Genomic DNA, 24,350 nt, shown 5'->3' with positions numbered 1-24,350 from the left:
CTTCAAATGTATTCAGTCTTGAAATAATCTTTAGCTGCATATTAGCATTTACACCCGGCATGTTAGCATGGTCTATGTCGTTGCGCTTCTGAGCTTGAGGTCGCGCGTTCGACCCCGGTCACGGCAACCGCATTTCAATGTGGGCGAAATGCAACAAAGCATATGCTTGGGTGCACGTTAAAAAGCTCCACGGGGTCAAAATTACTGCGCAAAATTACTACTATATGACATTCCTCATAATCATATGCCGTTTTCTTTTTCATATAAAACGGCAGACTGTAATTTTAATTTAATATTAGCATTTGTGGATCCGAACATTCGCCATATTTCCGAAAACATTGACTGCGTGAGTAATTGTCGTCGAATGCGGCGATGAAAAAACAAAGCAAGGTTATAGGAGGGCAATTTTATTGCAGTAATATTTTCGCAGTCTGCATTCAAATGCAGCAAAACGTACAGTATCTCTCCACTTTTCTTCGCCTTTGTGTGGCGCTGCAAGCAGCATCACGGTTAAAGCCTTTGTTCAGAAACGTTTGATCAGCTATAAGTGACAGCATGACAACTGTGGTTTCAGCACATTTTAGCACATTGTAAGGTGACGACGTGAGCAGGACTTCAAGTTGTGTTATTCGTGCGTTATGAAGACTTCACGTCTCAGTGCGAGCCAGTGTTATCGCAGTTGTCATTCATGATAGGCGATGATGAAAGATGTTGATGCAAGTTGACTTGGTAGGGTTTTTTCGCAAGTGCAGAATGCGCTAGCTTTTGTACAAAAGAGGAGGGTGCGTGTCGGGTTGTTTTGTTGCATGACACCGAAGTTGCCGCTCAGGAATACTTCCAAGGTTGAATGGAATAGTCTACGGCCACAGTTATGGCGCTACATGACCCCTGAATCCATCCTGCTGAAATACCTGCCGTGCAAAAAGGAAAAAGGAAAGATATACATATTTAGTGTTATTCACACGAACAAAAAACATGTGAGTAATAGGAAAAGCAAAGTATTGTAGCTTGATTCGTCTACCGTACACGTCCTTAGTATACCGAGTATATTGTTTATCTATACGCTTGAGTACTCTTAATCTACTGCGAAACTGCGAGAAGGAGGAAAGAAAGGAGGGAAGACAGAGGGACAACAAGACACGGGTCAGATTTAATACCCTGCAGCTGAAAAAAAAAAGGTTAAGAACAAAAAAAAAAGAATGGTGAGAAAGCGAGGAGTAAGGCACACATAAACTTCACTTTTGCCCACTTTATTCTACTTAACAGTGCTTACTGCTAGTTTGTGGTATGTGTTTATCAAAGGCGTCAAATTTACGCCTTAATATGACGTGGTGTAACATAAACGGCAAAGTCCAATTGCAAGGCATGCAAAGCATCGTGCGTGATCTCATTTTTAACGCCGGGTATTGGTGAATCATTCTTTCATGGAAGCAGCGCTGCCCTGAAGAGGAACGAGGTAAAAACGGCCGAATTTCTTACGAACCCTCTCGTCTGAAATTCGTACATAAATACTCTAGTTACGTGTTTCAGTCGTTTTGTTTCTTGTTTTCTGTTTTCCATGTCAGCTACTCTGCTGTCCTCAGAAAACCAAAGTGCACCTATGCTACGATATATCTTGGATACACGATGTGGACAAGGGCTTTTTATAGCGTAAACTAAAAATTCATGCTTGCTTATTAGGTCCCTTGCTATGTGTAACTTCTACAAGTCTTAATATAGAAGATGGAAGAACCCAAGTTGTGCCAGACCCTTTAATGACTTATGATGGCGATTGATGGTCAATGTACCTCGAGTAATGCAATCTGGTTTTATAGTTATTTATGTATTTTTTATATCTCAGATATATATCTATACGCTTTCCAACTGGGAACGACTCAAGAATAAAACGTTCTCGCTAATTATTAGGATATATACTTTTTCAATTTCAAAAACGTTGATAAAATCATGCAGATGAAGACTTGTTTGGCACAATCACATGCCTTCTTTGCTATTGCAACTCATCCAAACACGGCCAGCTGAGCGTCGTACACACCTCTGTCTAATAAAGAAGGTTCGTGCACCATCCTCACCTGAGAGAGATCCGTCAAGTTCTTGCAAGTGAGCCACTTGCTCACCACCAGCCACCACCTCCGCCTCCACTTGTTTTGCTGGTGATCACTACGTAGGTGTCAGTGACACCTCCTCCACCACCTCCTGCCTTCCACCCTCCTCCTAGACCACCACCTGCTGGTTTCCAGCCGCCACCGACGCCACCTCCTGTGTTCCACACGCCACCAGAGCCTCCGGTCGCCTTCCACCCGCCACCGCCAGTGGCTTTCCATCCACTACCACCGAATCCACCCATGGCTCCGGGCTTCCACCCAGCGCCGAAACCGCCACCTCCGAAACCGCCGCTGCCACCACCGGCACCACCACCACCGCCACTAATCTGCTGGATGATGTAGATGGGCCCCGAGCCAAAGCCCCCTCCTGCCGACTTGCCAAAGCCAGAACTGTGGCCCTGCAAAGCCAGATTAGGAAGTGACAGCCACCGCCCATCATATAAGCCATTGTTAAGGGTATGCAATTTTTTGCGTCATTTTTGTTGGTTCATAAATTGCCCAAAAAACGGTTCTTGCATTAGGGGGTTGCGGTGGTGGACACAAACAACAAAGAAAACTACGAGACGTGGAGGACACCTAAGTAACAAATGTTGCAAGAAGTTTTTAAGGTTATAGCTTTTAACCACAACTTTGAAGTTAATAATGCTGTATAATGTAAATATAATCAGGAAGCTTATTCCGCAGCCTAAAAGGCGTCTGTATAATGAAGAAAGTGAATAATTCGTTCGCGGTAGAGCGACATGAAGTTTGCAGGTGTTGCTGAAACAATGGTATGGGGTGATCCAAAGAGCGAGAAATAACTATTTATTGTTCGGCAGTTTAGGAGTGATCGAGTAATTTTTTGCATAAAATTGATGCCAGTGGACTACGGTATATCATCATAATAATCATCACTATCATCATCAGCATCCTAATAATCCTAATCATCATATTTACATTCACTCTAAAACAGTTCCATCTCCCTGTTCCCCTCGTTTTGCTTCATCCGACTTCACTGATCGAATTCAGAAAGCATTTGCCGGTAATTTAAGAACTGGAACCTATAATTTGTAAACTCTAACTTGCTATAAGTATGCATCCAGTTACATTAAGCGTATTTGATTCCTCTATTGATTCATGTATGGTGTATGGCTATTTGCTTCATGGCATAAAGAGATCTGGTCCAACAGTTGCAGTAAGCATCATCGATCTCGTGGCTTGGTAGAATGGTACATTCCGGCAGCGAAGAGTGCTTTTCTAATTCAAGCTTTGGACGCTAGATCTAGGGGCGTCGCGACACATGAAGGAGCTTTGTGGCGGGTATTTATCTCTGCTAGCCTTTATAACAAAACTTATTCACCTGCACGCTTTCTTAGCACTGAGCGCTCTGTTGAGCAATCAGTTCATTAATAAATACCATCGGCTGATGTCAGCTAATTTATAAATTAAGCAGCATCTTCTAGGCAGAATTTTTAGTGTCTTTTTTAAACATTGACTAATAAACCTTACATTCAGTGAGCACTTAATGATATGAATGCAAATAAGGTTTTGTATTGAGTGCGCTTTTTACATAACTCCCTCCTATGCTGATAGTTAAGGTTATTCTCAAGTTAGTTGTTCTAACAAAGTTACACTTCATGTACGCATCCGACGTGTTCCAAAGCAATCTATCGGGAGTTGCCTTTCCTAAAATTAGTCGTCAGGCTAACAAGCCTGCAGACGATGTACTTCTCTGTAAAGCGTGGTAAATTCGCGCATCCTCCGTGCAGTGCGTTTACTTCGTAAGGTGTCTGGGCAGGATGTTTTTCAATCTGCATTTGAAGCTTTTTTTCTACGCCTCCCCCAACCTTTTGGAAACAAAAGTAAACTTAAAACTTGAAACTTTAATAATTGCCATCTTCGTTACATTTCATCCCACTGATCGACCGTGACACCTGGCCTGTCGGGTTTAGCCTGACTGTGTGATATAGCTTCAGTATTGTTCACACCTACCTTTTGATTGCTTCGAACATATTCGACAATGTAGACTTGGTTGCGCTTTCCGCCGCCGAAGGTTCCGCCACCCAAGCCACTTCCACCAAAGCTGCCTGTACTGAAGCCACCGCCGCCAAAGCCGCCACCAGTGTGTCCGAATCCTCCGAAGCTGCTCAAACCTCCCATGCTGAAGCCCCCGCCACCGCCGCCAAGACGCTGACTGATGCCGCTGCCCAGAGAGCCTTTGAAGAGCCGGTAGCCGCGCAGACCAGCGACTCCGTCACTTGCCAATACCAGGGAGAAAAGCAACTGGAAACGTGACAGCACTATGGCGTTTTGCATTGTAAAGAAAAGTGGTATTGAAACTCAATGAAGTACAACTGTATAACAGTAGCATTCCCTATAGGTAAGTACCACAAGCCTGCAGGACGTACGCAGCCAAAGGGCACAATACTATTACGTCTATGGCTTCATGTCTACACTGAAATTTAAAACAATATTCATGCAGATAGTTTAGCTTTTTTTCGTAATCAGCAAAACAAAGTAAAAAACGCTTGAAAACGTTCAGAACCAATGAACCGCTCCTATGGGCCCCTAAATCACACATTCATTTAAGAAGTGCGTACAGTCCATAGGAATTCATTCAATCGCAGCTGTTCTTATACTCTGATGGAATACATTTTCTATGCTGTGTTTTAAAGCTGCAACAGTCGAACGTGAGTACGGGAAGAAATTTGAAATTTCTTAGGACAAGTGGGCGTGGGGAACGACGCAGTAATCACGTGGTACCTATTTTCTTCGAAGATTTTGGTAATCTTTTGGCAAAAAGAGCGCACTTAGTGAAAATGTAGCGGCCCGCGAGCCTGATCTATCAAATATATGTGCATGCTGTCACTTCTATGCTCTCGCAAAACGTGCACGAAATATAGAAAAAAAATAACGCACGTTTTTCAGGTTGGCTCAACAGTGTTAGATTTTGCCAATCGGATACAGCTTCCACTACAAACGTCCAAACGTTTGTCGTTCAATCGCAAGAGGCCAGACACATGCCTGTAATGTTGCAAGAAATGTTTTTCGCCAATGCTTGCTGACTAAAACTCACGTGTACTTTCTCTGCATTGAAAGCACGTGGCCTTTTTCTTAGTTCAAAAAATGGCTGTAGTGCAAATAATGGTCACCGTGATTACACTTTAACTGTGGGGATGTCGATTCCATTAAGCAAAGCAAGTGAGAAAACTATCGTTTAGAAACGATAGCTTCATTCTACCTTCACTCGTACGTAGCTATTCTTGCACAACTCTCTCCGCATCTTTACGTGAGAATGCGGGTGCACTCAAAATGTCGAAGGGACGGATAAAGTATAGACTGTTAATGGCGTACGCAAATAAGTTCAAAGTGGTTCACATGCGTTTTTTAAAAAAAGGAAAAGGAAGTTTGCTCAGACTTTACGTTTATTGGGAGAAGCACGTAACAATAGCGTACTAACATCACGTAAGCAGCAAAGGTAAACTGACGCCGTTATTACGCAATCACAGCATCAGCGGAGCGTGGGAGCAGTAGACCAACGAAACTGAAGCCCATATATGAAATAGATGGCGGCGAGTGTGAAATTTATAGCGTCTGCGAGAGGGTGTCTAAAGAAAAGAACTTCCTCGGCTAGTCGAATTTATGTACTAACATCTAATGCACTTACTTACAACGAGTTAGCCTAAAATGCTTGACCATGCATTTGAACTGCCCAGTACACAACATAAATGGTCAATAAAGTTCACTGAATTAATGATCGAATTAACGACTTACGACTGATTCTAGTCTAAACAAGAAAATAACAAGTCCACGATTAGTTCCAATCGACTAAATCTATCACATGCAACGTAAGAAGTGTCCTGGAAATGTTCTCCACGCCCAAAACATTTTGTTTGTCATGCCGTTCACTGCGCCGATTTACTATTGCACGTTCTCGCAAACGGTTATTGGGTAGGATAATATTTAAGTCGTAGTCCAAAGGCCGAATGCGCACAGCTTATGATTTAGTTAATGAAATGGTAAGCAAGGCCAGTGTCTTGCATACCATCTCATTGTCTGTCATATTGAGCTGCCAAGTGCTCTTTCAAACAATCCTTTAGTACAAACGGTTTGCTGAATCCAGACCGAGAATGCATGACGCGTAGCACGTGCTTCAAATTTTAAAGAATGCCAGAACAACGAGGAGCGGAGGTCATTGTGCCACTTTGTTGTTCAGGCGAAAATTGACATCTCAAATGAAACAATTAGAAAAATGTTCGACTTGCCGAAAGTAACTCCATGTCGAGGGGTTGCACACTGTCCAGATTGGAGCACTGGTGGCGACCGCGCAGTTTCTGCCGTGTCGAGGCGCGCCGCAGAAGGCCGTAGTGAAGCCGTTCTCAGAGACCACAGCTTGACTGTTGTATGCCTTGCAATGAGCAAAATCGCTAGTGACGTCGTTTATATATGAAATCGGGGGAGAAAGTAGACCGCGTTGTGGGGTTGGCTCGTAGGAGGCCCGCGGCTTACGTGACCTTGGCAATGTGAGAAGGGTCAGCGCAGACGAGTCCCTCCCTCGCACCGCTTATGGCAGTCGACTTAGTAGAGGTCTGACTCGAGGGATCTGACCTAGAAGGGTTCCCTGGCCCATCTTACTCGTACGCCGCGCGCAGAGGGGACGTCCTTTGTACATGACCCCAGGGACGAGAGGGGTCACTTTTGTTTTCGTCAAACGGTCTTTACGCTTGTCCGCGAGAGCTTCATGCCAAGCTAGGTGTTTCTACCTGTCTGTTCGCTCGCCGAGACCCTTCTCGGGCACGGTCGATTGTACGAGCCTTCCCGGTACGTCATCTGTGGTGAGCCTGCAAGCCGGGAACAAGGATGCCACACTGCGCGAGTGGGCCGTGACAGCGGCTCCCTTGTGTCTTTTTGGTCATGCCAATCCGCGCCGTGATGGGGTCAGCTAGCAGTGCGTCCCTCCCATCTATGGTCGGAGCGCGCCAGAGCGCGTGAGCGTTTCCTGATGGCTTTTCGATGCCATCCACGGCGCTTGGAATCCTCCACGGCGGCGCACATGCGTCGCTTGTTCCTATCTGTGCTCTGACCTGAAACAAAGCTGACCGCCTAGTAATGAGAGACGTCCCTGCGCTGACAAAAACAAAATAAAAAAAATGCCGAGAAATAGATAACGTAACGACCAGGAACAAAGAGAAAATTGCCAACTACGTAGTCTCGCGTGTCACATCTGTAATTTTCGAGAGGGATAGATAGAGGTGTACACCTCCATCGTGTACACCTCTATCGTGTACACCTCTATAATCCTTAATCCTGCCTTTGGTAGTGGCAAGATGAGCAAGAATAATTTTGACCACATGGGGTTCTTTAACGTGCACTACAACGCAAGCATACGGGCCTTTTTGCATTTCGCCTTCATCGAAATGCGGCCGCCGCGGCCGGGATTTGATCCCCCGACCTCGTGCTCAGCAGCACAACACCTTACTTAGTTGCTAGCTTGCTTTCACCAGTAGTAATTTCTGCATTGAGCGTTATTTTTTTCTCTACACTTTGACACTTTTTCCTCCAGCTTATTAACTGCAGCAACAAATACTTTACAATTGATTTGGTAACATTGAAAGAATAAGTCAATCACCGTCGAGGCTATCGAACGAATGGTTTCCATTTGTTGCATTTATTACTGTGTTCATTAATTGTTGCCTTCTACCACGCTGCCTTCACTGTGGCCTATGTATTGATTTTCTTCTAAATCTTGACGTTTTATCGTTTTTGACACGAAAGGGCCTTGGCGGATTTCTACAGACCAACAGGAAAAATATATAGGACCACCTCGTATCTTAAACGCTACTAATTGGACTCTTCGTTTTTTTTTTTTTTTTGTTTGCTTCATATGCTGTACATTTAACAGTGATCGCCATTATTCAGATAACAAATTTGTATTCGGCTAGTGTCCTACTTCGTTCATTCTGTCCGTTAGTAAACTAATAAAAAAACGTAAGAAGCTAGAAAAAAAGTCTGCAACTAGTGTTCTAAATCACGACTTTTCCATAGGGAGGCACGTATTCTAACCACGAAAGTTCCGTACCTTGTTACGATTCACTTTGCGCGGCCATGAACTAAACGAATGCCAAACACCTGGGATGCGGCGTGCCGAAATGTCACGCTCGTCAACATGAACAGTCAAGTCTGTCGCGTGTATGTGAGGAGTATGCGCGGAATGTGCAAAACCAGCTCATCGCCGCTGGGACGTTCGCCCCGCTGCGGCAGCCCACCCTCACCACACCAACCAACCCTCACTGCGGCAGCCCACCCTCACTACTTCGTATGGTTTGCCCTGACGGGTCCTAACAAGGCCCTCAGCAGTGGGGGCACCAGAGAAGGAGAAGGCGCGCATGGTAGTGGGCATTTTTGCTTTGCCCTTGGGCGCAGGAGCATGCACGCTGAACGTCTCTTGTATGTTCTCTTTGGAGCACACCGCTCACCCGTAAGTATGTAATAAACTTCTGTTATTTGTTTTTACGTCGCCTCGTCTTCCCTGCCGGACCCTCTCCGATGGTCAACCTGGTTCGAGCTCCAAGCTGACGCTGTTGAAGGTTCATCACACCCCGGCCCGTAACAACGTTGAAGCGAAGGGATTCTATTTACATGCTATGTAGGTCGACGTTCGTGCATCCAAGTAATGAGTTTTAATGTAATGATATGTATGTACCATCAATGCACGTACTCTTGATGGCGGGGACGGAAATAAAAGCGATGAAGCGTTTGAAAGTTTCCACCACCCTCGCAGTATAGGCAGCGGCAGGTAGGTGCGACATGCGTAGAATAATGAAGTCAAAATAAGGGATATGCATCTTATATAGGGCATGATGACAGCCTACACGAGACATATTACGGAGTGTCAATAAGAGCAGTAATATTAGGTTTATTCTATTCGCCTGCTCAGGAGGTGCGGAACCTCGCTAGTATATTACGGTGCATAATACCAGTATAATATGGTGTCATCTCCACGTCGCCATTCCTTTCACCGGTTATAGGCTTTGTGCAGAACAAATTCACAACTTTCCTTGCACTTGCGGGAGAGGTAGTGCAGGGCTCGTGTAGAAGATGCTGGACCACTTCTGCACTGACCCACAATAAACTGATTCACGAAGTGCACGGCAAATTGAACGGACCTATCTAGTTTATATATACGGCAATAAATAAAGTTCGACGTAAAACAAAACCAGAAAAGTAGCGTGCACAAACTTACATCCGCACCATGAAACTATACCCTGACGTTATGGGGCCACAACTGTGTCGATCTACACATGAATACCTACTTGAGCGTGTGCAGCTGAAATGGCATTAGCTGGCAAGATGGCAAAGATACGCCACTTTGCACTTGGTTCGCGGAGGGCTGTAACCTGGCGTTACAAGTATTGGAGCATTGTGTGCAGCCGTAAAAAGCAGAACTAGCGCCTTGCTTTGCAAGGATTGGAACTCAATGCGCGACAGAGAAAAGGTAGATGCGGGAGGCGCACCCATTTGCGTATACTTTTCGGAAGATCAGGGGCTGGCGTGGCGTGCTCTAGAAACATTGGAACACTTTGGCCGCCAGTGAAAAGACAGATTTTTTTTTTGTGCACAGCAAGATTCCACATATGATGAATAATAAAACATAAACACTTGCCAGATGGAATTTCAGTGAATGAATAGTATTTGCACCTCGTAGTATGCTATCAACACATTGTAAATAACATAAATACGTTTTGAAGCGCTTGTGTAAACCAGTTTATCAGTAAAAAACCTAGATTGCTCTCGGACGTCTTAAGTACCTTTGTTCGCTCTCATAAATGAAAAGTCACTTGCGTTTTTTTACAGGCACCTTCCTCGTGCGCATGTTGGTCTAGTAAATCTTTGTTTATAAATATTTGGCGTTTATTGCTAAAGGTGACGGCAAATGCTACTGTGTAAAATTCATCTTATTGCGTGCTCTCTTTGACGTTTGCAGCTGCACTGGCACAGTTTCCTTTTTGTGACTTTCGCTCTGGATGACACAGAACCTTGATTTATTTAATAATCTTTGCGCAATAAGAAAGGAGTTCGACGTACATAAAGTCCTAGGAGGGTTTAAGATTTTCATGTGAAGGCTTTTTCAATTAGTTCGCATTCGACGTCTTTGGTACGTTCGCTCTTGCCAACATACTTAAAATTTGTTGTTTTCGTACAGGCCCACGCCATCCTGGACTAGGCATGCCGCCCACCTCGGACGATTTTGCCGTCTGCTCATTTCTGTAAAAAATGTCACAGTTTCGCCCTAAGGGCGAAGCGATGAATGCGATAGCAACACAGCAATGTCATACGAAGTAAGGTGAGCGGCTTTGGTAGCAATATGAATTGTAGTAAACATGAGCTGATTAAGTAAGCAGGTGTGCTGCGGCGTAAGTAGACCGACCTGAAGAGAGACTCGATGACCACGAGAAGGCGCGTGTGAAACGGTGGTGTTGATGAGAAGCGCTTCCCGTGGGCAGCGCGTGCGAAGGGACACACCTGTAGCGCTGCACTGCCGACCCGGGCAGCATTGCATGTGTAACGTGCGTTGGAAAATGTGGCCCGACTATTACTAACTGATTGAAGAAGCGTGGTGTGAGCGCGCACAAACATGTATAGATCACACTGAATGACTGCAGACAACGACCGTCAAAACGCTGGCAGCGAGCGGATATATACGCCGCAGCAGGGGGCGAAGGTACGCGCGGTCTATCGCTTCAACGGAAACTGAGCGGCGAATGCGCATAAAGGTCAGAGCCGTGTGGAGATAAGAGACGGTGCGGTCGAACGAACGACGAGCGCGGTTGGCAGCGTAGAAGTGCGTCCCCCCCCCCCCCCCCCCCCGCTCCTTCCGGCGCTGGCTTCCCGCTTCCTTGCTTGCGCGTGGGAGAGATGAGAGACTGTGCGGACGAGCGACGAGCGCGGTTGTTGGCAGAGAAGTCCCCCCCCCTGCTCCCTCCGGCGCTGGCTTGCCGCTTTCTTGCTTGCGCGTGGGAGATTGAGTGCGTTCGCTCACCGTGATAGCGCGCGTCCCCGCACGCTGCCTCTGGGGCATACGGCGCGCGGCGAAGATTTTATCTATACGGAACCTCACGGCGACGGCGACGCCGACGGCAGAAATCCGGTTGAAGTGTCCATATAATTGCTATCGCAATAATAAAGTTTATTCCTCCTCCTCCTCCTGAAGCGCTAAATGATAGACTCGGTGCCGTTTTATACATAATGTCACTTCTGATATGGCATTTTCGTAATAGATGACAGTATAACTACAATCATCATGTAGTGATTCAATAAAGGACAACGCCTTTTGTTACTGGCGTGCCACACAAAGGATAAGGAGGAGGAGAGAAAGAGAGAAGGCAGGATGTTAATGCGTCTGGTTGGCTACCCTACTCTGGGGGACGGGAAAGAGGGAATAGAAAGATGATATAGAGAGAGGAGGGGGGGGAGGAAGGACAAGGTGAGCTCGCGCACGCACGCGGAGGGCCTGAATAATTCAAAGGCATTCACATAGTCCAGTTGTCCTCAAGAAGGACAACAGTGCCTTCACAGCTTTGTGGGCTGACGAGCGATGGGGACGGTCATCAAGTAACACCTGCACGGATAACGGCCGATCGTCCAGTCGTCGCAATGCGTTCGTTAATGTTTGTCTTTCCGACTGAAATCGATCGCAGTGACACAATAAATGTTCAATCTTCTCTTCGCTGCCGCAGACGTCGCACGTAGCACTTTCGGTCATTATAATCAAAGCACCCAGTACGCCTTCGAGAAAGCCATTCCCAACCACAGCCGGTATAGAAGCGATGCCTCATGTCGGTGAATCCTGGGTGGAAGTCGGAGTTGGAGCGAAGGGTTCAGTTCATGTAGCCTGGTGCGCCTTATATTTGGGGTGTTCCACACAGTTAAAGATAGCTTGTGTGCCTGGTGACGAAGCTTCCTTGCAGCGTCTGTCCTGGAAAAGGAATGGGAAGGCTGTGTTGTTCTTAATGTGACTCTCGGCCAGCTTTGTCTGTGTGATCGACTCCAGTGATCCCGCAATGGCCAGGTAGCCACTAGAAAATAATTTCGTGACCCTTTTGTTTGACGTCGTGGTGCAGTTTGACAATTTCGTACGTTAGCTGTTCTTGAGCTCCACGTCGGAGAACTGCGTGCAACACAAAGAGTAGGTAACTAACTTACAGGAACTACCGGCGCGTAGCTCTGGATGCCTTAATCGTGGTGCCACACTTATCGCATAGGTTTCTGGCCAAGGTACTGATGGCCTTTAAATTATTTAATGAAGTGAAAGCTGTGAATTGGTTCGTACATGGTTTATTTCTCCTGTCATTAAATTTCTTGTAAACAGAATAAAGAAAAGTTAGCGTGTGCTAAGAAGATTAGGTCCACCCAACTAACGACAACCGACGCCCTCTGCTAAGGGGCTGAAAAACAGCTTTCAGTCAAGAATTGGTTTTAAGTTTGCGCGCTTGAAGGAATTGATCGGTTGGCGGAGCTTAACGTTCGAAAGCAACACAGGGGCTAAGATAGACACCGTAGTGTTGGGCTCGACCATCCTGGGTTCTTTATTTTGCTCGCAATGCTCGGTGCACGAGCGTTTTTTGTAACGTGCCAACATCGGAACGGTGCCGCACCGACCGGAACTTGATCTCGTGACCTCGCGCCCAGCAGCTTAACGCCACAGCCAATAAGTCACACCAGCCGGTGTACACCCAAGTCTTATAGAAATAAAATGGGGAGAAAAACAAAAAGGTGCCATTTCTTCTATAAAGTAAATTTACGAACCCCCACTGGCTGTTCCTCAACCAGCGGTGGTTTGCATTTGGGGGGTGGTCGATAGTGGTAATTAATTAAAGTAACAATCTACAAAAATGAAATATAATTTAACTGGTAATTCAATTCTTTATGGTTACTGAAAGTAAAGTGTTGTTTAAATAAATTATTTTTGACTTTATACATCTTCTTTCCGATGTACGCAACTTCCTTTTATTATGGCATAGTAGTGCATGTTGTGTAATTCGAAATACACGCGCAGACATTATAACTCTCACACTCCCGATATCTAAATCGACTAGTTTTGTTCAGGCCAAATATACAAAACTGTTTGAGCTGTTTCGCTAAAGGCTTACATGTAAGATTGTTTTTGTTCGTGGAGGTCCCACTTTTTATTATTAGAATATATTTTATTCCCACAATTTTGATGAATTATGATTATTTTTCTTCTGGTCAGTGCAATAAATTATGAGACGTGCAAGACAGTCATACTGTCTGCTTCCATAATTCAGTAAGATAACGTCCGTGGTGTTTTGGCAGCGTGGCATGTCAGATGACTTGAAATATTAGTTTTGCTTCACGGTTAGAATTAAATCAAGGCATGGATGACAGGCATGATGAGGGAGTTATTGCGTTAAAGGCTGCATGCTTTTCAGTCTCGATGAGCCGTTTTGAAGGTCCGGCTGGGGACTATCGAAATTGGAGACCGAAACTGCTTCTACAACTAACGTCACGAGCGAAATCATGTAGTGCGTCCTAAAAGAGTGGCTATGAGTTGTGTGTTTCTATGTAAAAAATTAAGAAGACACTATCGACAATGATTGTCATGCAAGCGAATAGCCGAGCGCTTCTATACATATATATATATATATATATATATATATATCATAGGAAGCCAACAAACAGAGACGCCAAAGACAACATGTGGTAACTTACTTGTACTCACTGATTGAATGAAAGCAATTATAAATTATTGGAAATTACAGTGGATGTAAAAACGGGCCCCTCGGTTCCCTTTCGTCTCGTTCATTTTATATATATATATATATATATATATATATATATATATATATATATATGTGTGTGTGTAACTGAACAGTTGAGGCACTTCTTAACTGTTTATTGTGTTGACGTGCAGGCCAGACACCGGCCGAAACATCGTGTCTCCGGCATTGTGTCTTGGCCGAAACATTGTGCCTCCAGCCAAAAGGCCGACACAATAAACAACGGTTCTTTAAGAAGTGCGTCAGCTTTTCAAGTAAAACCTTGCGGCCACCACAGATACCTCCACCTTGAAGTCCTATATATATATATATACATATATATATATATATATATATATATATATATATATGTGTGTGTGTGTGTGTGTGTGTGTGTGTGTGTGTGTGTGTGTGTGTGTGTGTGTGTGTGTGTGTGTGTGTGTGTGTGTGTGTGTGTGTGTGTGTGTGTGTGTGTGTGTGTGTGTGCGTGTGTGTGCTAACGTTATCAGCGTGGAAGCTGTACGTCATTCTCCCCATACGCAGCCTCTACGGGGAAAGACAGGGGCAGTCGAATGGGAAGGCTGTCCTTGCGAGCGCTCCGCCACAGCGTGCTAACCTTAACACTCACCAACATGTAACCACATAGACCCACGGAAACGCACAGTTACACAAACTGTCACATTATATAAAGTGATGTTCAATATATACGGTGTACACAATGTTTATTTACAATGATGATGTGACAGAGGCACTTTACATCAATTGGTAGTAAAGCTAAGAGATGTGTATTTCCAAAAAAATTATCACGCGTACAAGATCACGCACACACAGAAATCACGGGCACGTATACATACTACGTTTAAACAATGAATACTCTTGATGGCCTGGCTACAAGAACCAGGCTGGTCGGAAATTAAGCCAAACGCGTCCATCAGCCACCGACAGGAAACGACATGACCACTGTCGAAGGAATTCCGCTTCCCCAAGGAAGAACAACTCCTCTGACCGAAATCACAATAGCGCGGAGTAGAGCCTCTCCAGAAGTGGAAACAGAGCGCGGCGGCGATGTCCCGCGGCAACTGCCTCGCCGCGGTTACGCCATAAACAAAAGGCCCCCGCAGCAATTAAAAGTCGCGCGAAGCGGCCACGTGAACAACGGCCAGATGTAATAAAGCGTTAACTCCAAGGCCACGGAAACCAGCATGCCACGTCCCTCCAAAATACCCTACCAACGAGGCATTGCAGCAGCACATGCTTGTTGAATATTTGAAGGGGGCAATTGGGACACAACAAAGATGGGACGATACCCCACCGCTTTAATCTGTCACGCGTTGGGTGCACTTGCCACCCTAGACGTCATATGAAGTCGCGTAGATGGCCAGGCAGAAAGGACGCGGTTATCGCACCCCACGACACATTACTGGAACGTGCGCGGTGCGCTCGGGGAACCAGAGGAAGCAGTAAGGCTGACAGTGTATCTACAACACTGTTTTCGAGGACGTCTACATCAGGACATACCTGTTGTACGTGGTGATAAAATGCCATGGCCGTAGAGTAAAATGCATGTGCTTTTAACACTTGTGGCCCGCGATTCAACTATAGGCTCAGTAACATGTAACGAATTTTTGGGCCCAGGAAATAACAGGCGAGTTCACGTGCAGGACACTGATCACCGTGTAATAGGGGAAGCAGAAATCGCAGAGCAAGCAGCCGGCAGCGAACAGACACGGATGGGAACGCGAACCCACCGCGAGAGCGTGATTGCCCAAGCGCGGCGCGACAGACTAGTTTTCTACTGCCTGACCAGAAGAAGGAACCAAGAAGGGACTGAAATGATCTAGTAACCCGTAATGGCGGCTGTACAACGGGTCAAACGTACCCCCCGTGGCCGCAAAATACAGACTCTGCTAAGTACCTTCTTTCTAATAGGGGTAAATCATACCCTTGAACATCCTCAATATTTAGCCTTACATCTGCAAGAATTGAAAGCCACACAGAGTCAGATATGCCATCATAAGTGTAATAAAGGCCTAAAATAAGAATAGAATCGCTCTTTTGAAGACGGAAAAAGGGAGTTAGGCGTGTCTGTGGTGAACCAAAGAACAAATAACGACATTTTGAAAAATTTAGCGCAGCACCTGAATCATTTTTGTACTCAGTGAAAATTCGAAGGCTACGGGATAAGCTATCTTTGTTCCTCAGATACAATGTGATGTCATCGGCGAAGGCTGTCACCTTCACAACGCCACTACCAGGCAGTGGGAGACCGCGCACGTAAGGGGCTCTCAGTACCGATCGCAGAAATCGGGTATCCTTGATGAACACCACGAGTAACGGGAAGTGGTGCGCTTTCACGGCCATCAAGAAACAATGTACTTTGGATGTAAACAATGTACTTTGGACAATGTAATTTAAATTGTTCTACTGCAGCTGCTGCTCCTGCTGCTCCTGCTGCTGCCGAACACCCTTGCAATTTTTGTCTTTGCTGTCATTGCGCATCTTGTCATATTGTGCAGTAATGTCTACAAAAACTGTTTGTCTTTCATGTGAAAAAGGCTTCGACACACCCGATCTGTCGGTTAAATGTGCGGAATGCGCTGCTTTTTACCATTTCGAAACCTGCTAAAGCCTTACAGAAAAACAATACAAAATCAAAAACGTAGCACCCAGACAGAAGTGGGCGTGTCCTACGTGTAAGGCTGCAAAAAGCAATGAAGACGCTCAGAATGATGCGGCTGTGATGAATGAAACTGCTGAAATCAGATTATTTTTGTGTAACATAAGCAAGAAACTTGACGGGTTGATGCCATTGAAGGAGACGGTGTCAAACATTGAAAGGGCAGTACAGATGATGTCAGAAACGTATGATGAACTTCTAAACCGATTGGAAAACCAGGAAAAAGAGACTAAGGAGATTCAGAAGCGAATGGGCGCCCACGAGGTGCAATGTAAGATAAATGCTGATGAGAAGAAAATGCTGCAAACTGAACTAAATGACCTTGAGTGGCGAAACAGTAAGCTAAATTTAGAATTTCATGGCATCCCGGTAACTGAAACTGAGAACCTGCTGCAAAAAGTAAACAACTCGGCTGATGTGATGAGTGTGCCGGAACTCTCAGAACTAGAAGTTGCTGCCATTTATCGTTTGCCTGCAAGATCGGGGAAAATTCCAGGCATATCTGTGAAGTACACAAGGCCGGTAGTGAGGGACCAGTGGCTGGAAAACCGGCAAAAATTAAGGGAAAAGGGTTGTCGTGTGTTTGTGATAGAAAATCTAACTAATCATAACAGGCAGTTGCTCAACGTCGCGAAAGAATGGTCGAAAAAAAATGGCTTTCAGTATGCGTGGCAAAGGAACGGAAAGATTTTCGTGCGCAGGGCAAACGGCGAGCGTGCTATCATTGTACGAAACGCTCATCACTTTCCCATTTAAATTTGTTTATATCCTTGCCATTCTATCTAAGATGGATGAAGCAAAAATCGTCTGTTTCTTTCGCAAGAACTAAATGTTGTCGGTACCACAAATTACAAAAATTCCTTGAAATGTTTACATTTAAACATTCGTTCCCTTCGGAATAAACAAGCCGATCTTCAATTTCTTATCTCTGAATTTTCTTTCTTGTTTGATGTCATACTGCTTACTGAAACATGTGGAAAAGATAAGGATGATGCACCCACATTCATCTCTTATGAGTCTTTCTGTTTGAATCGTGCAACGCGCCGTGGGGGCGGTGTTATCTTACTAATGAGGAAAAGCATACAATGCGATCTATTTCCTGACTTATGTGTCACATGTGATGATATTGAAATACTTACTGCTCGCGCCGGGAAATATCTGTTTTCAGTGTGTTATAGGCCACCAGACGGAAACCCTGACAGCTTTTTTTGCTTCTATGAAAAGCACTTATGTTTTTCGTGTGAGAACCTGTATCTTTTGGTATCTGCAGGCGACTTTAACATAGATATGTTAGGTCACTCTGCGTCAGAGCAAACTATGGATAGTTTGCTGATTGCATCAAATGGTTTTTTTCTAGTGCTATTGCTTCGCCAACCAGAATTACAGAAAAAAGTACAACGTTGCTGGACTTGTTCATTACAAATATCAACAATAATAGCATTTTTGGTGGAGTTTTGTCACAGGATATCAGCGATCACCTCTCTATCTTTTTGTTCATAAAAAAGTACAGTTCACGGGATCGTAAAAAACAGATGGTTTGTATTCAAGATATTTCTGGATCTAGTCTAGAGGTGTTTAGAAATGGATTGCTTGATAGTAATCTGAATCAGATAATTTTGATAAAAAACGCTGAACAAGCCTACAATTAATTTTTACACATAATCTCAGACACTTATAGACGCCACTTCCCAGAAAAACAATTCTATGTGAATAAAAAACCCGTAAGCCATGGATGACTCCTGATCTGCTAAGTAAAATTAAACATAAGAATGAACTCTATCACTAGTTCGTGGTAAGTAGAAATTCCACCATCTTTAAAGAATACAAGACGTACAGAAATCGATTAAATAAGGAAATAAGAAAGCGCAGATCGCACTATATACACACAGAAATAGAAGCAAGCGCAGATAAGACTGATGTCCTGTGGAAAAAACTGATTTTATTTCTAAACCGAACTACATCACGGCAAAGTCTGGAAAACCTTACAATGAACTTAAACAAAATATCAGGAGTCGAACTTGCAAATATATTTGATGACTATTTGGCGAATGTTACAGATGACGTGATGTCTAAGAGTTTATTCAATTTCTTCCTGATACAAATTCATCTTCCATGTTTTTTGAGCCTGTTGTGGAACAAGATGTCTATTCCGTTTTCTCGCAACTTAGAAACAGTTCATCTCGTGATGTTGATGGCAAGCAGATTAGACCCATCAAATATGCGCTGGATATTCTCGTCCCTTATATCACTCATATTTTTAACCTTTGTTTGTCGAGTACAGTTTTTCCTGAACGAATGCAGGTAGCAAAAGTCAGCGTTCTGTTCAAAAAGGGTGATAAAAATGATGTTAGAAACAGTAGCGCACCCAGGATCTCTGCTAGGGGGGGGGGGGGTTACAGTTTACCAATACCATCTAAACGGCACTAATTTCAACTTCCTCACGTGAAATTGTCAAAAAAAATGCGCTTTCAGCGAGTGTGCAGACGATTGCGCGTCCTACATCTTAGTTGCAGTACTCAAATGCAGAAGGAAAGAAAAGGGGTTAAACAAAAGGGGGGGTTAAGTCGGCCGCAGGGGGGGGGGTCACAACCCCTCCTCCCCCATCGGTGCGCCACCGGTTAGAAACTGTAGGCCCATATCCATACTGCAACTGTTTTCGAAAGGGTTAAAAAAACTTATGCACCGTCAAGTGTACCAATTCTTTGCAATACATAATGTGATTTCACCTACTCAGTTTGGATTCAGAAAACACCGATCTACAGAAATGGCACTACTGGAGCAAAAAGAGTTCATTCTATCCCAATTTGAAAACAAACATTTCGTGCTAGGTATGTCGTGCTAGGTATGTATTTAGATTTTAGCAAAGCTTTTGATGATATTCAGCATTCTACGTTGTTTCAGAAATTACACTGCTATGGTATTCGGGATCATCCACTAGACTTAATGAAATCTTATCTAATACACCGCAAATAGATAGTCGAGATTAACAGAAACTGCTCGGAGCTGAAGTCTATTTCTAAGGGCGTACCGCAGGGAAGCATCCTTGGGCCTCTTCTTTTTATAACCTACATAAATGACCTAACTCGCATTTATCCCGACGCAAAATACGTTCTATATGCCGATGATGTCAGCATATTTGTCTCGGCTGAAGACAGTATAACACTCCAGAAAAAAATGAACGAGATTCTTGCGAAACTAAAAGACTGGTCATGTTTAATAATTTAAGCTTAAACACAAGTAAAACAAAGGCGGTATTATTTAGACCGAAGGTAAGCAAATAAACGATCATTTGCGTCTTACGTATGGTGATACGTAAATTGAGCTGGTAAACCATATCAAAATTCTGGGAGTTACGTTTTCAAGCAATATGCTATGGAACGAACATATCGACAGTATGCTGAAGCAGTTATCGCGCGTTGTTGGTATGACATACCGCTGTAAATCAGTGTTGCCATTTAAAGTAAAGCTTTTACTCTACAAATCACTTTTTATTCAATCCTCACCTATTCTTTTCTGGTATGGGGCTCCACAACTTCTACAAACTTGCAGAAATTACACCTGATGCAAAAGAAATATATCAGAATGCTTTTTCACTTAGCGTATGATGCCGACACGGGTGAATTGTTTCAGCAGGCTGGAATTTTACCCATCCAAAACTTCTACACTTTCAAATTAGCTGTAGCGATCAGGCGCGAAGTGAAAGAAAATCGACATTTTCTATACGACCTTTGTCCTCTACAGCAAAATATTACAACGTTTCATACACGAAATAAAGAACCGTGGAAACTGACAACCCCGAAGACAAATTATTCTGAAGTTAAGCTATCCTACATAATACCTACATTACTAAATAAATATTTGAAAGCTGGTATACATTTTCTTCAATGTACTCCGACTGAATTGCGCAAGCTGCATATGCTAGATTTTTGAATTACATTGGCCCTTTGTTCACCTTTATCTTGTTCTTGTGCTTTGTGTGATTGTAAGACTAAGATATTTCTCTGTATTTTTTTTCCAAGCAGATTTGCTGTGTGTTGCATTTAATTGAAATTGCTGTATGTTGCATTCTATTGTAATTGCCGCCGCTGACTGTCCTGTACAAAGGTAGCTGTGGGCCTTTGTCAAGCTGCCTCTATGAAGAGCAGCTTTTACCTACAGCTTCCTTCATCAGTGTGATGATGACAAATAAACATTCATCATCATCATCATCATCATCATCATCAGCCTATATTTATGTCCACTGCAGGACGAAGGCCTCTCCCTGCGATCTCCATTACCCCTGTCTTGCGCTAGCGTATTCCAACTTGCGCCTGCGAATTTCCTAACCTCATCATCCCACCTGACTTTCTGCCGTCCTCGACTGCGCTTCCCTTCTCTTGGTATCCATTCTGTAACCCTAATGGTCCACCGGTTATCCATCCTACGCATTACATGGCCTGCCCAGCTCCATTTCTTCCGCTTAATGTCAACTAGAATATCGTCTACCCCCGTTTGTTCTCTGATCCACACCGCTCTCTTCCTGTCTCTTAACGTTACTCCTACGATTTTTCGTTCCATCGCTCTTTGTGCGGTCCTTAACTTGTTCTCGAGCTTCTTTGTTAACCTCCAAGTTTCTTCCCCATATGTTAGCACCGGTAGTATGCAATGATTGTACACTTTTCTTTTCAACGACAGTGGTAAGCTCCCAGTCAGGATTTGGCAATGCCTGCCGTATGCACTCCAACCCAATTTTATTCTTCTGTAAATTTCTTTCTCATGATCAGGGTCCCCTGTGAGTAATTGACCTAGATAAACATATTCCTTTACAGACTCTAGAGGCTGACTGGCGATCCTGAATTCTTGTTCCCTTGCCAGGCTATTGAACATTATCTTTGTCTTCTGCATATTCATCTTCAACCCAATTCTTGCACTTTCTCGATGAAGGTCCTCAATCATTTGTTGTAATTCCTCTCCATTGTTGCTCAATAGGACAATGTCATCTGCAAACCGAAGGTTGCTGAGATATTCGCCGTCGATCCTCACTCCTAATCCTTCCCAGTCTAAGAGCTTGAATTCTTCTTCTAAGCATGCAGTGAATAGCATTGGAGAGATTGTGTCTCCTTGCCTGACCCCTTTCTTGATAGGTATCTTTCTACTTTTCTTGTGGAGAACCAAGGTAGCTGTGGAATCCTTGTAGATATTTGCTAAGATATTCACGTATGCCTCCTCTACTCCTTGATTACGCAATGCCTCTATGACTGCTGGTATCTCTACTGAATCGAATGCCTTTTCATAATCTATGAAAGCCATATAGAGAGGTTGATTGTACTCCGCAAATTTCTCAATTACCTGATTGATGGCATGGATATGGTCCATCGTAGAATATCCCTTCCTGAAACCAGCCTGTTCTCTTGGTTGACTGAAGTCAAGTGTTGTCCTGATTCTATTGGAAATTATCTTGGTGAATATTTTATACAATAATTATTAAATAAACATTATTATTATTATATTTGAATAGGCGTTCCTAATAAGTTCAACAAAATCTGACGAAAAGCTTAACGAAATCAGTACACTAAATATGTAGCTATGTTCCAGGGGATCGAATGCCTTTTTTGATCTCGTGAAACCAAGAGACCGCGTGCTGACCTGGTCAGCGTGTACGTGATTATGTCACGCGCAACGAACGAGAGACTATGTATCTCTCTGCCAGGGACCGAGCAAGCCTGATGGTGTCGTATTGTCACGTAGTAGTGACGGTAAAGAAAACAGTCGTAAAACTGTGTATGACGAAACTGCTTGTTTATTGGGCGAACCGTGTGCCCACAAAAGCAAGCTACACTCAAAGCACAACGATAGCGGCGAACACAGTCGGCGATCGTCGAAAATCTGATCAGCGGCGAAACGCGTCGGCTTTTATACCTGAGTCATCGAAGGTTCAAGATTTATCCCTGATGCCCGCGGGTTTTCCAGAAAGTTCTAGACAATTCGCGTCGGTCATACAATCAGATAACATAAGCGTCGGTGAAAACAGGCAACGGAAAGAAGCATCGATAACCTTCTAGAAACTTCCGATACAGGCGCGTCCTGCGCCGAGCGATAACGTTTAACATTTGTTAGCCGGTGGAAAGCGGCCACCGGTGAAAGATAAACATGTATACGTTTCAATACCCTCCCCTTCAAAAGCATCGTTTCGATGCTACAAACAAGAAAGCGAAAACAAAACCACGCGTACAGAAAGGGCCAAAAATAACAAAGCAACAAAGGACCTAAGTTCGTCAGCGGGCGTAGAAATGCTTAAGACGCACCACGTGGATGACTTCAGGTCGTGCGCGGCGCCGCTGTGATTGCGACATACCGTCTGGCACGACCTCATAGTCCACTGCGCCAATACGTCGGATGATCTTATATGGTCCGAAATAGCGACGTACGAGTTTCTCGCCAAGTCCTCGTCGGCGTATCGGAGTCCAGACCCAAACACGGTCTCCGGGCTGGTACTCGACGTAGCGTCGTCGAAGATTGTAGTGTCGGCTGTCGGTCCTCTGCTGGTTCTTGATGCGCAGGCGGGCGAGCTGTCGACCTTCTTCGGCACGCTGCAAATAGGTGGCAACGTTGAGATTATCTTCGTCGGAGACATCCGGTAGCAAGGCGTCAAACGTCGTTGCCGGTTTCTTTCCGTAGACCAGGTTGAACGGCGCCATGTGCGTCGTTTCTTGCATGGCCGTGTTGTATGCGAAGGTCACGTACGGAAGGATGGCACCCCACGTCTTGTGTTCGACGTCGACGTACATTGCCAACATGTCGGCGAATGTCTTATTTAGGCGCTCGGTGAGGCCATTCGTCTGCGGGTGGTAGGAGGTGGTGCGGCGATGGCTTGTCTGGCTGTAGCGCAGGATGGCTTGAGTTATTTCAGCCGTGAAGGCCGTACCTCTGTCGGTGATGAGGCCTTCTGGGGCACCGTGACGCAGGAGGATCTTCACAACGAAGAATCAGGCTACCTCGGCAGCACTGCCTTTGGGCAAGGCTTTTGTTTCGGCGTAGCGGATGAGGTAGTCCGTAGCTACGACGATCCATTTATTCCCGGACGTCGACGTCGGAAAAGGCCCCAGTAAGTCCATCTCGATCTGCTGGAATGGTCGGCGAGGTGGCTCGATCGGCTGTAGAAGTCCGGCTGGCCTTGTCGGCGGTGTTTTGCGTCGCTGACCGTCTCGGCATCTCCTTACGTAATGGGCGACGTCGGCAGAGAGGCGAGGCCAGTAGTATTTTTCTTGTATCCTCGCGAGCGTGCGGGAAAAACCGAGGTGTCCAGCCGTTGGGTCGTCATGGAGAGCTTGCAGAACCTCTGGACGCAATGCTGAGGGTACCACGAGGAGGTAGTTGGCTCGGAGAGGCGAGAAGTTCTTCTTTAGGAGAATGTCGTTTTGCAAGAAAAACGACGCCAATCCTCGCCTGAACACCTTCGGCACAATGACGGTCTTGCCTTCCAGGTAGTCTAGAAGGCTCTGTAATTCCGGGTCGGCTCGCTGTTGTTGGGCGAATTCGTCGGCACTGATGGGTTCCAAGAAAGTGTCGTCATCCTGGTCGTCCTGTGGCGGCGGTTCGACGGGGGCGCGAGACAATCAGTCGGCGTCAGAGTGCCTTCACCCGAACTTGTAAACGACGGTGATGTCGAATGCTGAAGTCTCAGACTCCATCGTGCGAGGCGACCTGAAGGATCCTTCAAGTTAGCTAGCCAACACAAGACGTGGTGGTCGCTCACAACTTTAAAGGGCCTGCCATAGAGGTAGGGGTGAAATTTTGATGTAGTCCAGATGATGGCGAGGTACTCCTTTTCTGTTG

The 24,350-nt window shown here is 44.9% G+C and overlaps 1 protein-coding gene across 1 annotated transcript; it reads right to left on the bottom strand.

The window, feature by feature from the left end:
* Nucleotides 1–481: 481 nt before the first annotated feature.
* LOC119430890 (uncharacterized) lies at nucleotides 482–4,562 on the bottom strand. The gene is made up of 3 exons (XM_037698388.2): nucleotides 4,074–4,562; nucleotides 2,070–2,500; nucleotides 482–911 (listed from the first exon to the last, which is right to left on the bottom strand). The coding sequence occupies exons 1-2, from the start codon at nucleotides 4,395–4,397 to the stop codon at nucleotides 2,111–2,113; spliced, it is 714 nt and encodes a 237-aa protein (XP_037554316.1). The 5' UTR covers nucleotides 4,398–4,562; the 3' UTR covers nucleotides 482–911; nucleotides 2,070–2,110.
* Between the last annotated feature and the right edge of the window lie 19,788 nt (nucleotides 4,563–24,350).

The sequence above is a fragment of the Dermacentor silvarum genome, chromosome 1 (genome assembly GCF_013339745.2).
Source record: "Dermacentor silvarum isolate Dsil-2018 chromosome 1, BIME_Dsil_1.4, whole genome shotgun sequence".
Lineage (NCBI taxonomy): Eukaryota > Metazoa > Arthropoda > Arachnida > Ixodida > Ixodidae > Dermacentor > Dermacentor silvarum.
Note: the sequence above shows the minus strand (reverse complement) of the source record. Positions and strands in the feature narration are given on the sequence as shown.

Bases quoted from the DNA above. Each gene is read 5' to 3' on its own strand.
- LOC119430890 (XM_037698388.2), bottom strand. From the start codon at position 4,397: ATGCAAAACGCCATAGTGCTGTCACGTTTCCAGTTGCTTTTCTCCCTG. The intron at 2,501-4,073 runs GTAGGTGTGAAC...CTGGCTTTGCAG, and splicing joins ATGTTCGAAGCAATCAAAAG to GGCCACAGTTCTGGCTTTGG.